This window comes from Schistocerca piceifrons, chromosome 4 (assembly GCF_021461385.2).
Source record: "Schistocerca piceifrons isolate TAMUIC-IGC-003096 chromosome 4, iqSchPice1.1, whole genome shotgun sequence".
NCBI lineage: Eukaryota > Metazoa > Arthropoda > Insecta > Orthoptera > Acrididae > Schistocerca > Schistocerca piceifrons.
In genome coordinates this window covers 30228976-30241077 of record NC_060141.1, presented here as the reverse complement: position 1 = coordinate 30241077, position 12102 = coordinate 30228976, and the positions used below count along the sequence as shown (strand labels likewise).

Genomic DNA, 12102 nt, shown 5'->3' with positions numbered 1-12102 from the left:
AGGATGTAGGTTGCAGTAGGTACTGGGAGATGAAAAAGCTTGCACAGGATAGAGTAGCATGGAGAGCTGCATCAAACCAGTCTCAGGACTGAAGACCACAACAACAACAACAACAACGATAGCGTTACGGAGATGTTTAACAAACTCAAGTGGCAGACTCTGCACGAATATATTGCTTCCCCCTACTTATACCTCCCGAGGAGATCACGAATGTAAAATTAGAGAGATTCGAACGCACACGGAGGCTTTCAGAGAGTCGTTCTTGCCCTCCGCCACACACTGCTTGGTGGCTTGCGGAGTATAAATGTAGATGTAGAACCCTCCACTCATCTGACAAGAACTTGTTCTTCCTTCATCCGCACTTCACTAATTCCTAACATCAACCTATCCATTCCTCTAAATTTTCTAACCCACAGACCCAACTGAAGAATCTAACATTTCACACTATGATCTACAGAGCACCAGGTCTGTTGTTTCCAATGGCAACATCCTACTGAGTAGTCCCTGGCTAGAGGATGGCATCATCATTAAAACCTGCACTAGAGCTACATGTCCTCAGGAAACACAACAGCTGTTGTTTTTCCTTGCTTTCTGCCATTCACAGTGCAAATCCAGACTGTAGCCCTTGCAACTACTGAAAAGGCTGATGGCTTTCCAGCAAACATGATAGTCTGCCCACTCCACAGATACCTCCTCTGATGTGGTTGCACCTACAGTATGGCTACCATCTATAGGTATTGATGCACCCAAGTTGCCTCTGTGGCGACACCCATAGCTCACAGGATAAGCTTCAGGACGAGGAGTTGAAAAACACACACTGGACATTAATAAAAAAAAGTCAACTAAAGAAAATTCCTCGAATCAGCAGAAAATGTGGTATATAAAGCAGAAACTCCGTTTGCATTTTACAAATTTAACACTAAATCTGGGTTATTTTTCACTTACAAAATTCTTCTGCCCAACTCTTTTCATCCTTGAAACCAGTTTGTGTGTGTGGGCGTGCACACACGCTAAATGTTATAAAATGTATAGTTTTGTCTTATGATTCCCAGCAATTTTCATCCACTGCAGTTAATTGCAATGATCAGTTTTGACAGCCATAGTCAGATAGATGCCTACTAATCCCCATCCTTCAGTTACCAATTACAGAATGTCCGAAAACTTTGTTATTTGGACAGAAAATAAATAAATAAATACACATATCATTAAATACTAACATAGACAGCTGCTGTTCACTTAGCAACACAGTTATTTGTCATATTACTAAAAATGCATAATGCACATAAAACTCATATCACGACATAATGCTGTCATGAAATTTATTTTTAATGAACCAATGATTTACACATGAAAATGAGTTTTCTTTCTATAAACATCTTCAAACATGCCATCCTTTTTACAAATATAAGATTTTCCAAAATATTTCAACAATTTGTATCAATTAGGGAAATGTGAATTACTGGAGAACTGAACAATTCAGTCTACTTAACAAGACATGTCCAAAGTAACAAAACAATCAAGTACTTGAAGTTCCAGAAAATGGAAGTACGTCACTCTGTATTATGCAAGAACAGATAATAAATATAATGGAATTGACAAATGAATGACTATGTAAAATGGTATTACATAGTAAAAATATATACACACATACATAACATAGCAATCATTTTGGCTTTTATTACTGCGTAGCCAAAATACCCAGGCCTCCATGTATGGCACCAAAGTCTAATCTCCTCCCCCCCCCCCCCCCCCCCAAATAGAAAACAGAGTTTCTAATTGTTGTATGCACCATAATGAGTCAGAAAAATTATATCATCCATAGTTCACTTACTTAAAACAATTTAATGAACAGTTAATGATATCTTAGGTCCTCAAATACATCTATTTTCAAATAAAATAAAAAAAAAAAATCAAGACATCTAGAACGAAAATTTTAAATAACTCTTAGGAACATATTAGAATTTATAAAAATGGAAAAACAAAGATCAACAAGAGATTTCTTGCTCACATATTAATTTTCTCACAATTTCTTGCTTCCAAGAAGCACTGTACAACATACATAAATAGTGTATAATTTTAGAGAAACCTTTCTGGAAAATTTCCACCAACTAAAATTACTGCCAAACAGTCATGATCTTTGTGTCAGTAGGGCAAGTTGTTCTCCTGTACACTATCTATAGCTTAATGGTAATAATAATGAAAGGTACTGACAATAAAAATATAATGGTAACTTGACATTGAAGATACTCATCTATACAGTAGTTATCACATTTCACCAATGAATCTGATAATGATAAAACACTACAACTTGAAAAATGCATATGGACGTCATAACTCACAACAAGGATGCGAGTTCCACTCATTTCCCAACACCATGATTAATGTTATGAGAAAACACGACATGCTATTAAGCACAGAGAAAACAGAACCATAATCCCTTGTGGAAACTACCTACACAAATACTACATCAATGCAGCTAACACAAACACTTTATCAAAGGATTGTTGTCAACAAGGGTGCAGAATGTTCATATAACACTGAAATATATTTATCACAGAACAAAGATTATCAGTGTGCTACCCATACAAGGCAACTTTCCGCAAACACTTCATCCACTGAACACACTCCACAAAACTCCACACATTCATCCCTTAACAGATCTCTCTCATGAGTTAAACTTTATTGTATAACCTGTAACAGTGATGCAATGATGTGACATTGAATGTACAACAAATGCTCATGAGTGGAAAAAATGGGAAGCGTTAATTATGAGCAGGTAAAAATATTTCTATGTTTAAAGTTAACGAATGTCATGTCAAAATAGACTGCCCAATTACTTACAACAGACTACAACCCGAGAACATTTGAAAGAAATCATTTGCCACAAAGTACATTAATTATTGTGACAGGATTGCATGTAAGAAAAAAAGGCAGCTAGCTACATAATCACAAATGGGGTGATGTGATACATCTGAATACATATATTTACAATACATTACAATGAAGAATGCACATGAAATTAATGTGTAACAAATTTACCAACATATGTCATGTAATTATGGAACAACTGACAATTTTCTGCAAGTGTTTTGCTTGCTGCCTATTCTGCCAAAATGACGGTGCCAGCAACCGCCTTGAAGGAAATTAAGTAATAGCTCAACTTTGTGTTTTAAATTCAAAGCTATCCTTGCCAATGTTACTGCAGAATAGGACCTAGAGATCCATGCCTAGCCCGTTTGGCTTCCTCCTCACTTACTCTTTGCTCTATGAGGTAACGGGCATTGGTAATGGCATTTGGTGTTCCGGATATTGTCACAATACGGTTCCTAGTACCAGGAGCGAATGTTCCTTTCTTTGATATTTGTATGCTTGCTCCCGACAGATGTTGGATTTCAACAAGCGCACGGCCACCAGGGCCCAGTATTGCACCTACAATGCTTTCACTTATTTCCACATCGACCTTCTTGTGATCTGCCTTGAGATCTACACCCGCTCCCTTTAGCAGTGGTGAGACTGCACCACCTGTGCCTAACCCAAACGAATTGCTGTTGAGAGATGCAGGTGAGGCCACACCTGGAGAGCTCGCTTGTCGCCTGAAAGGATCGTAGCCATCACTTGGGCAACCAAAACGGTCAGTGGAGCGTGGTGTGGGACTGGGGCTGCCAATTGCTGACACCTGTATCAAGAGAAATTTAGGTATCGTTATTGCTATTAGTATGATTATAATAAAACATATCCAGTTATACAACTTCCAACATTTCTGGTTTTCCAAAATTACTAAGTTCTGCAAAAATGTAGCACAGCTGAATAACAATTATTGCAAAAACCACCACAATGATATTCTTAAAATATAATGCACAAAATGAAAGGATGGCTTTCCTTAAAGACAGCTCTACTGTTCCCTGCATCATACTTTACTGAAGAATAAATTTATCTTATTTACAGCCTTATATCGTGACACATATAGAATACATTGTAAAGAGAAACAAGATATTAAAACAGCTTTCTTAATTTGCCTCATCTCAAACCTGCAATAGTTATCAACACTACCAGATAAATGCCTAAAACAACTTATCTACCTCTTCTGTACTTAACCTCTGCACAAGCACAGGTAACAAACATTTTACCATGCTATGTGACTTACAGAAAAAAATCTCTTCATTATTAGAAAATATTAAATTACTAAAGAGAAACTGACATGACAAACGTTAAGTACACAGTTAACTTCCTTACTTTGGAAGGCTCGATTTTAAAAACAAACAAAATAACCAGGCTGCACTTTTATTTTCAATCACTCTACACTTCTACAACCACAGCTGCAAATTAGCAACTACTACAAAACATTTAAACTATGTAGATGCCCTGGCTGTAAAATTTTGATTTTCTATTAATAAACATGTTTCACTGAGATGTTTCGATGCTACTTCAGACAAAGAAAGCTTCAGTGTGCGCAGCCAAGATCTGAAACTTTTTTACCCCACTGACGATTACTGTTGCAAAAACCTGTAAACTTTAAGTTATTCCTCATAAAACACTCACTGCTAAATTACAGTGTGGAGTGGTAGTGTTTCAGAAGATGAGTAACCCATACCAAAACATCATATAAAATGCAGAAAGCATTCAAAGGGATAAATCCAACAACAGACAAAAACCAAAGATAGATAAAATTACCATCAGTCAAGGTCTAGTGTACTACTGTTCCACAAACAACACAATAACAAACTTGATGCACTTTGACTCAAAAAGAATATTTAGTGAATTTCTTCCTATCCACAATAAAACAACATCGAGACAACAATCTTTCACTTTCATTGCACTAACAATCAAATGTAACAGGCTCATTTACTACCACTTAAACAAATGACAACTACGGAAAACACCTTATGTACAACATATCAAATCCATTTTAATAGGTAACTGTGGAACTGCAAGAGTTAGGAGGAGGATAAAACATTTTTCAAATGATGTCCTTCCTTAGAGCTTGTTGCCGCCTCCCCCCTCCCCTCCACACGCATGCCTACATCATCCTGCTTGTCTATGCTGTACCAGCACTACAGCTTGACTGGTTTAGGGGCTGTATTGGGTGAGGGGAAAGAAGCAGAGAAAAGGAAAAGGGAAGCAAGAGTGGCTGATAGCTGGGAAGAGGAGGCAGGAAAAACAGAGGATAGGAATGAGGTACCAGTGAGCTCACTCTGGCAAAGGCAGGAGGGGACTTATGACTAGTTCACAATGACATGGGGTAGGGGATTGAGAGGGGTAGACGGAACAGAAGGAGAGAGAGGGACTTGACAGGAAGACGATAGTGAAGTGGGGGGAGGGGGGCATCGAGACACAGGTGGTGGCCAGTGTGGGATGGGGGTAGGGGAGAATGAAGACAGGACATGCAGCATCAAATTCTATGTCGTAAGGAAAAATCCCATGGATGTAGTTCCGAGAAGATGGTATTTGGGTGAAGATCCACGTGGCATGTGTTGTGAAGCCACCAGTGAAGTCTAATATGTTGTGCTCAGCGACTTGTTCCATCAATGAGTAGTCAACTCTGCTCTTGGCCACAGTTTTTTTGGTGCCCATTCAGTGTAACTTCAATGGCAGCTTCACAGTCCAGGCCGTAAGGATCCTCACCACGAATATCAGCTCCTTTGAGCTACAAAGATGGAATTTGACCTTACGACACATTTCTTGATCTTTCAGTCCTCCTGGTCTCAATAACCCCCTCCCCTTTGCTACTCATTCTACTCACACCCTCCTGTCCAGTGGCTCTACCTCCCCCTCCCACATCACCACTCTACATCATGGTGCACCATCTGAAACTCTGCCTACCTGTCAGAGCAAGCTCACTGGCACCACATTGCCGCTGATTGCATTTGCTGCCTCTTCCAGCCATGATCTACCTTTCTTCCCCACTTAGATTCTCGCCATCACCCACTGCATATGAAGCAAAGCTGACCCCAGTCAAACTGCAGTGCCAATACATGTAGCTATGAAGGAGGTGTCCGAGTGTAATTGTTGTTTGTTATTAGATTTTTCCAGCACGGTAAGAAGTTCATATGCCCAAGAGTCAAACAAAATATTGAAAAACATTACAAGAGCAATATTTCTGTTTTTCACCTCAAAGCTGACACATTCTTATTTTGACATTTCCACAAATGATTGATTTGGTAACTTTATACTGAATGCTCTTACATAAAGTTGCCATCATTAACACAGGAACACTTTTCTCAAATTTCCATTCAACAGCTAGATAACTTTCAGCTTGTCCACATGAGCAAATCAACTGCCAAATGAAATGAAAATACCCTACCAGCTGTTCACACTGATGAGTTTACAATGCAATTATGGTATATCCTTCTCCAAGTCATTGATATGTACATAACATGCATATAATTCATAAAATTAAATGAAATGGGGATCAGTTTCTCAAAACTGTCTCTTCAGATCTATGTGGTTTGCTTCTTTCATTACTTTGCAGCACTTCAGCTGTGCAAATAACTGTGTAACCATTTTCTTTTACTGTTAAGTGGCTTAGGTGTAAAGTGTCAGATCACTGATCCTGGTCAGTAACAAGATTTTTATCTCCCACTTCTGGCTTGGTCATCAACGTGAAAAATACGAAATTGCAATGGGGTTCAAAATTCAAATTACACAGTACACCCCCCCCCCCCCCCCAAACTCACTTGGTAAGTCTGATCAGAAGGCTGGAAGGAAGGTAAAGCTGCTTTTTTGCCTTACTATCACTTAAAAATGCCCCTCCCCCCAAACACACACACACACACACACACACACACACACACACACACACACACACACACAGTGTCTTTCATCAGTTGAAACTCAATTTGTTCTTCGTCTGTTACTTGCATTGCTGTTCACCTACAAAATTTCTTAATTCAGTACCCTTTTAAAATTTCTGACATATTTTTGTTTCTATTTGCCTTATTTTTACTTCTGCCATAGACTCACTCTTGATGATGATCTTTCGGTTGCTGGCATCACCATCCTTATTCATCAACCTCATTTCAGGTTGTGTTATCTTCTGTGTGATTTTTCATGCTATGTCAGTCTGTAAACTACTTATATATTTAAACAAGGTCAATTTTATTCCAGTGATACATTTCAATTATCTTCTTTATGTTTGGCTGCAGCACAGCCATCAAACATTTAATTAAAGATATCACAATTCCACTGGGGCTATCATCTGAATAAAATTTGTCATTGCTCTTGGCAGATTTGAACTACATGATCGTTATCAACTGTCATATACATCTAATTACGTACACAGTGTGTAAAAAAATGCCTATACAAATTTATAGAGTTATTAGAGGAGGTAAAAAACACTTCTACTATGTGACACAAATGTCACGGGTGCACCTTTACCTTGCTAATGGTCCTTAAAAAGTTTGATGCAGGACTTCCCTTAGGCCACTGTTCATAGTTGCTTTGACTGTTTTGTATCCAACATGTTGACATTGGAATCTCATTTGCAACAAAACATATTACTAGGAAGGATAAGCTTTCATTATTGTTTATTATGTAGTGTTTACATGAAAGTTCTTACTGAAGTTTACAGGTACTTTACGGTTGATTACACTCTAACCGTCTTAGCTGGCACGCATCTCGTTTGTGGGCAGGCACAATGCAACAGTCTAGCAGAAAGGCGCAAATGTAATGCTTCAATAGCAAACTCAACAAGTTGTGGCCACAATATTACAAAACATTAAATATCCTAACATCAGTAATCGTAATAGACATTTCAGTGCAACTGTTTGGGGTTTATAACCTTCACTGAAATTCATTTCACTGGTACTGTAATGCTCCATTCGCAATCCAAAATATGTTTACATTCCCAGTCCCACTCTATGATTATAGAATGACACCGTAAAGAACAAAAAATGTTCTGAAATACTTCAGCTGTTGGTTGAACTAACATTTGGTGTGAAATCCTGGCATACATCTTTTACACCAACACCTCAGAGTCTGTTTTATCTTGGCCATAATTGGCAATGGCCTTTGTAGCTCTCCTAGTCAATTTTTTCTATTTTTTCCAAATTAAATTGTTACTTATTTACTTGTTTACCCTGGCCGTACTATAGCCTTGAGACCCTCTCTTACACTGCAGTAGATACCCGACGTTTACAGTGCAGACATCCACATTTTTATTTAACACCTACTTTACTTGTAATATCTACTTTGCATTTATCAAAACTAACCAGGAAGGCAAACACTGCCTCCTTTTTCTGACTTTTGGTAACAATATTAGGATTGCAGAGTATCATGTCGTGGACTCACAAGTGCTCCTTTATACTCTCTCTGATTTTCTTCATACGTAAATAATCCGAAGGTCAGTGTGTAGACATCAGAAAAAAAAAATTCTACAACCTACAAAAAATTCAAGATTAAGCCTATCTCCGAGCACAGTTAAGTACAAAACATTTTGAGTTTATTAGCATTATTTCCGGTACATGAATGCACATTATACAAGCCATAATTGCAAAATCACTGGTTCAATTCTCATTAGTAGCAACTTTTCCTACTTTTATTTAAATTTTTTACTATAATCTAATGGAAATGTTAACAAATACTGAGTCATAATTTTAATAAAACTTTTTTTTACTTTTAATTACTGATTGTATGAAAATAAATTTGGTACAAACATTTGAAATTCCTTATCATTAAATGACAACATTATATATATCTCAACGATGCTGTTCAGTCTCTAGAAATAAAAAACTTACTTTTATTTTATATTTGATGTTTTGCATTTGTGTACCAATTTTTCATGTGGTTAGTAATTAAATACAAAAGATGATATTTTTATTGAAAAGTATTCTTCAATATTTGTTCATTAATATTTTCAGTTGTTACTACCAGGAATCAAACCAGTGACTTTACGATTACGAGACTTCTACGTTACACAATTAACGACAGAGGTCATTTTAACGCACTGAAAATTTTTTGTGGCCAGCAGCACTCAGAAATATTTTTATTTGCGAAGGCAGTTTCAAGTATTGCATCTGACTGCTTTTAGAAATTTTTGTCTGGGCATTCTGTAAATGTGAAGAAAATCAAAGAGAACAAGTTCTTAGGTATCCTTGTCAGATAAAAGTAAGGGCAGATCTATCATTATTTCAAGTGATAAGCCATTAGTTCAGTTTTGAAACTGAGGCTGTTTGATATGTCTCTGAGGTTACATGGAAGTGTTTCCTCACACAGGACTTTACTTATATGCGTGGTATTAGGAGGAACTTAATTTAGTCAGATACTTTCATGTCACAAGTACAGCATTATAATAGTTACTCACTTCAGATTAATGCAAAGAATAATGTGATGTAGCTCCTTACTATGACATTATATTTACTGTAAATTCAACCACCTTTGATAATTTTCTTAAAAACAGAGCCCATCTTCTGCCTAATGTTAATCGAGTGAAATCTATATAACAGTAATTTCATTACTTCCTGGGAAATTTAATGACAAGTTCCACACACAGTGATCACACTGAAGTTTGAGGCTTGACGCATACCATAAGAAAATACAATATTTTGTGACATTCATCAAGGTCATCTTGGGTGAAATGTTGTGGAACACTTGCATGATCTCCACTTAACTTTGTACATCTGAAATAGATTATACGTGTAAATAAAGTCTTTCATTTACATTTAACCTTGCATAAAAAAAGTTACACAGTATAGAAACAGGCTTGCGGTGAAATAAATGGAAAAGGAAATTCCTGAATGAAAAAAGGAGTCACTACACAGTTCTACGACCAACCAACCCAGAGAGAGAGAGAGAGAGAGAGAGAGAGAGAGAGAGAGAGAGAGAGAGAGATCGATCTTTATAATGGCCCGCTAATATTTTACTTTGATTACCACAAACATGCGAATTAGGGCATGCCTATTACATATTCTAATCTGATGAACAATTTTACATTCTAGAAAATTTGTACTTCACTATTCAATATTTTAGAATCAGCTTAGGCATTCAACCATTTATCTAATGATTTCACAAGTTTTAAACTTTCTCTATAGGAACTTCCTGGAAAATTAAAATTGTGTGCCGGAACAGCACTCTACACTGCCTATTGCTGAAAATGCCTTTACTAATTGAGCTATGCAAGCACAACTGACAACTTGCTCTTGCAACTTCAGTTCCGATAGCACCTCTCTGTTATTATTTGAACTTCGCAGTTACTCTACATACCAAGTGGTACTAGTACTCTTGGGAGAACGGATATCATAGAGAAACCACCTCATGGGAATTTTACTGCAAAAAAAACAACCAAAGTGTTGTTGCCGTGGTCCTCAGTCTGAAGACTGGTTTGATGTAACGCTCCGTGCTAGTCTGTCATGGGTACTTCTTCACCTTCCCATAATTACTGCAGCCAACATCCTTTACCGTTTTTAACTGCCATATTTTCCTAAACTACCAAATCATGTATTCTTGATGCCTCAGGATATGTCCTACCAACATATCCCTTCTTTTAGCCAAGTTGTACCTTAAAGATCTTTTATTCCCAACCTCCTAATTGGTTACCCTGTTCACCCACCCAATCTTTAGCAAATTTTTGAAGCACCGCACTTCTAAAGTTCCTACAGTGTTATTGTCTGTACTGTTTATCATCCATGTTTCGCATCCATGCAATGCTACATTCATGACAAATACTTCCAGAAAATATTTTCAAACACACAAACATTTCCCACACATTGTTTTCACACAGACCTGAGTCGGTTTCCTTGCTTCCAATCAGCAAACATTGAATGTGCAGGATCCCTGTGATGTGTATAGGTCAAAATATTCAGGTAAATCCATTTCATTTGAGTCCGGTGTGGAAAGGGTTATTTATACCCAATGTTAATATATTTTTTCAGAATCACATTCCTAGCTGCTGGTAGCCTGCATTTTAACTCTTTTTTTCCTTCAACACTGACATTGTTCTGCCCAAACAGAAAAACTTATCTAACATTTATAATGCTTTCACTTCCTAATCCAATTCTATAGGCGTTGACCAATTTAACTAGCTACACTATCACCTTTTTATATTCATCTTCCTACATATTTTTTTACGATATTAATAAACTATTCCCTTCAACAAGTCCTTTGCCATATATGAAAGAGTTACAACGTCATCAGTAAACAACAATGTTTTTATTTCTCTCACTGAACTTCAATATTGTCTCCTAATTTATTTTTTGTTTCCTTTACTGCTTCCTCAATGTTCATAGGGAATAACCTCAGTGACAGGCTACAGCCCTGCCTTGCTCCGCCTGCCTCTCTTTTAACATCTTTCTACTTTGACAGAAACCGATTGCTATTTTTCCCTCCTACCTAAAATAGTTCAAAGAGTAGTCCAGTCAACACTGTCCTAAGCTTTGTCTAAATCTATAAACACTATGAAGATGAGTTTGCAATGATTACATTGTGATACGTGCAAAATTCTTTCATTCCTTTCCCCCAGTCCAAGATCTCATTTATCCTTTTCCTGCTACTGATTTCTGTTGTTCATCAGAATTAAAATTTCTTATCCCTTAAGAAACTGAATAACTTCTTTTCTCACATCATACAATTTTTTATTCCCCTCATTATGTGGAGTTAGTACGCATTTACATTTTTATTAGTGTTGTGTGTCATGGGTGTGTGTATTTTGCCTACGATAATGCCTTCACTGTGCTGTACACAGTAATCAACCTGCATTCCTACTCATTATTAGACCTACTGCTGTATTAACCCTATTCAACAGTGTTAGTAACCTTGTTCTCACCTGACCAGAATTCCAATTCATTCTGCTACTGCATTTCACTTATTCCCACCACCACAAAAGTATTCTGTTCATTCACTTTGTTTCATACAGCTGGTTTATCAGTATTAAACTGTGAAAATCCAATGAAACCCAACAGGTAAAAACCTGACTGAACTAAACAGTTGACACCAAATAGTTCTTGCCAAACTTGCTCTGACCAAGGTGTTGCTTGGTTTTCATGTCACATTGATCTATTAATACTCAAACTAGCATTTAGTATTTCTTATTATGATGTAAAATACACTCTTGCATACTATTCCAAGACAACATAAACTATATTAACTAAAAAGTAGTAAAACTATTGGTCC

General features: G+C 37.1%; 1 protein-coding gene across 5 annotated transcripts in view; it reads right to left on the bottom strand.

The window, feature by feature from the left end:
- Positions 1 to 1302: 1302 nt before the first annotated feature.
- LOC124794663 (RNA-binding protein Pasilla) overlaps positions 1303 to 12102 on the bottom strand; it is an 85939-nt gene continuing 75139 nt past the window's right edge. For all 5 annotated transcript variants that reach the window (XM_047258192.1, XM_047258193.1, XM_047258195.1 and 2 more), the window contains one exon: positions 1303 to 3676. In XM_047258192.1, coding sequence (XP_047114148.1) covers positions 3197 to 3676 — 480 coding nt within the window. In that variant the 3' untranslated portion in view covers positions 1303 to 3196. The remainder of the gene's footprint in view (positions 3677 to 12102) is intronic.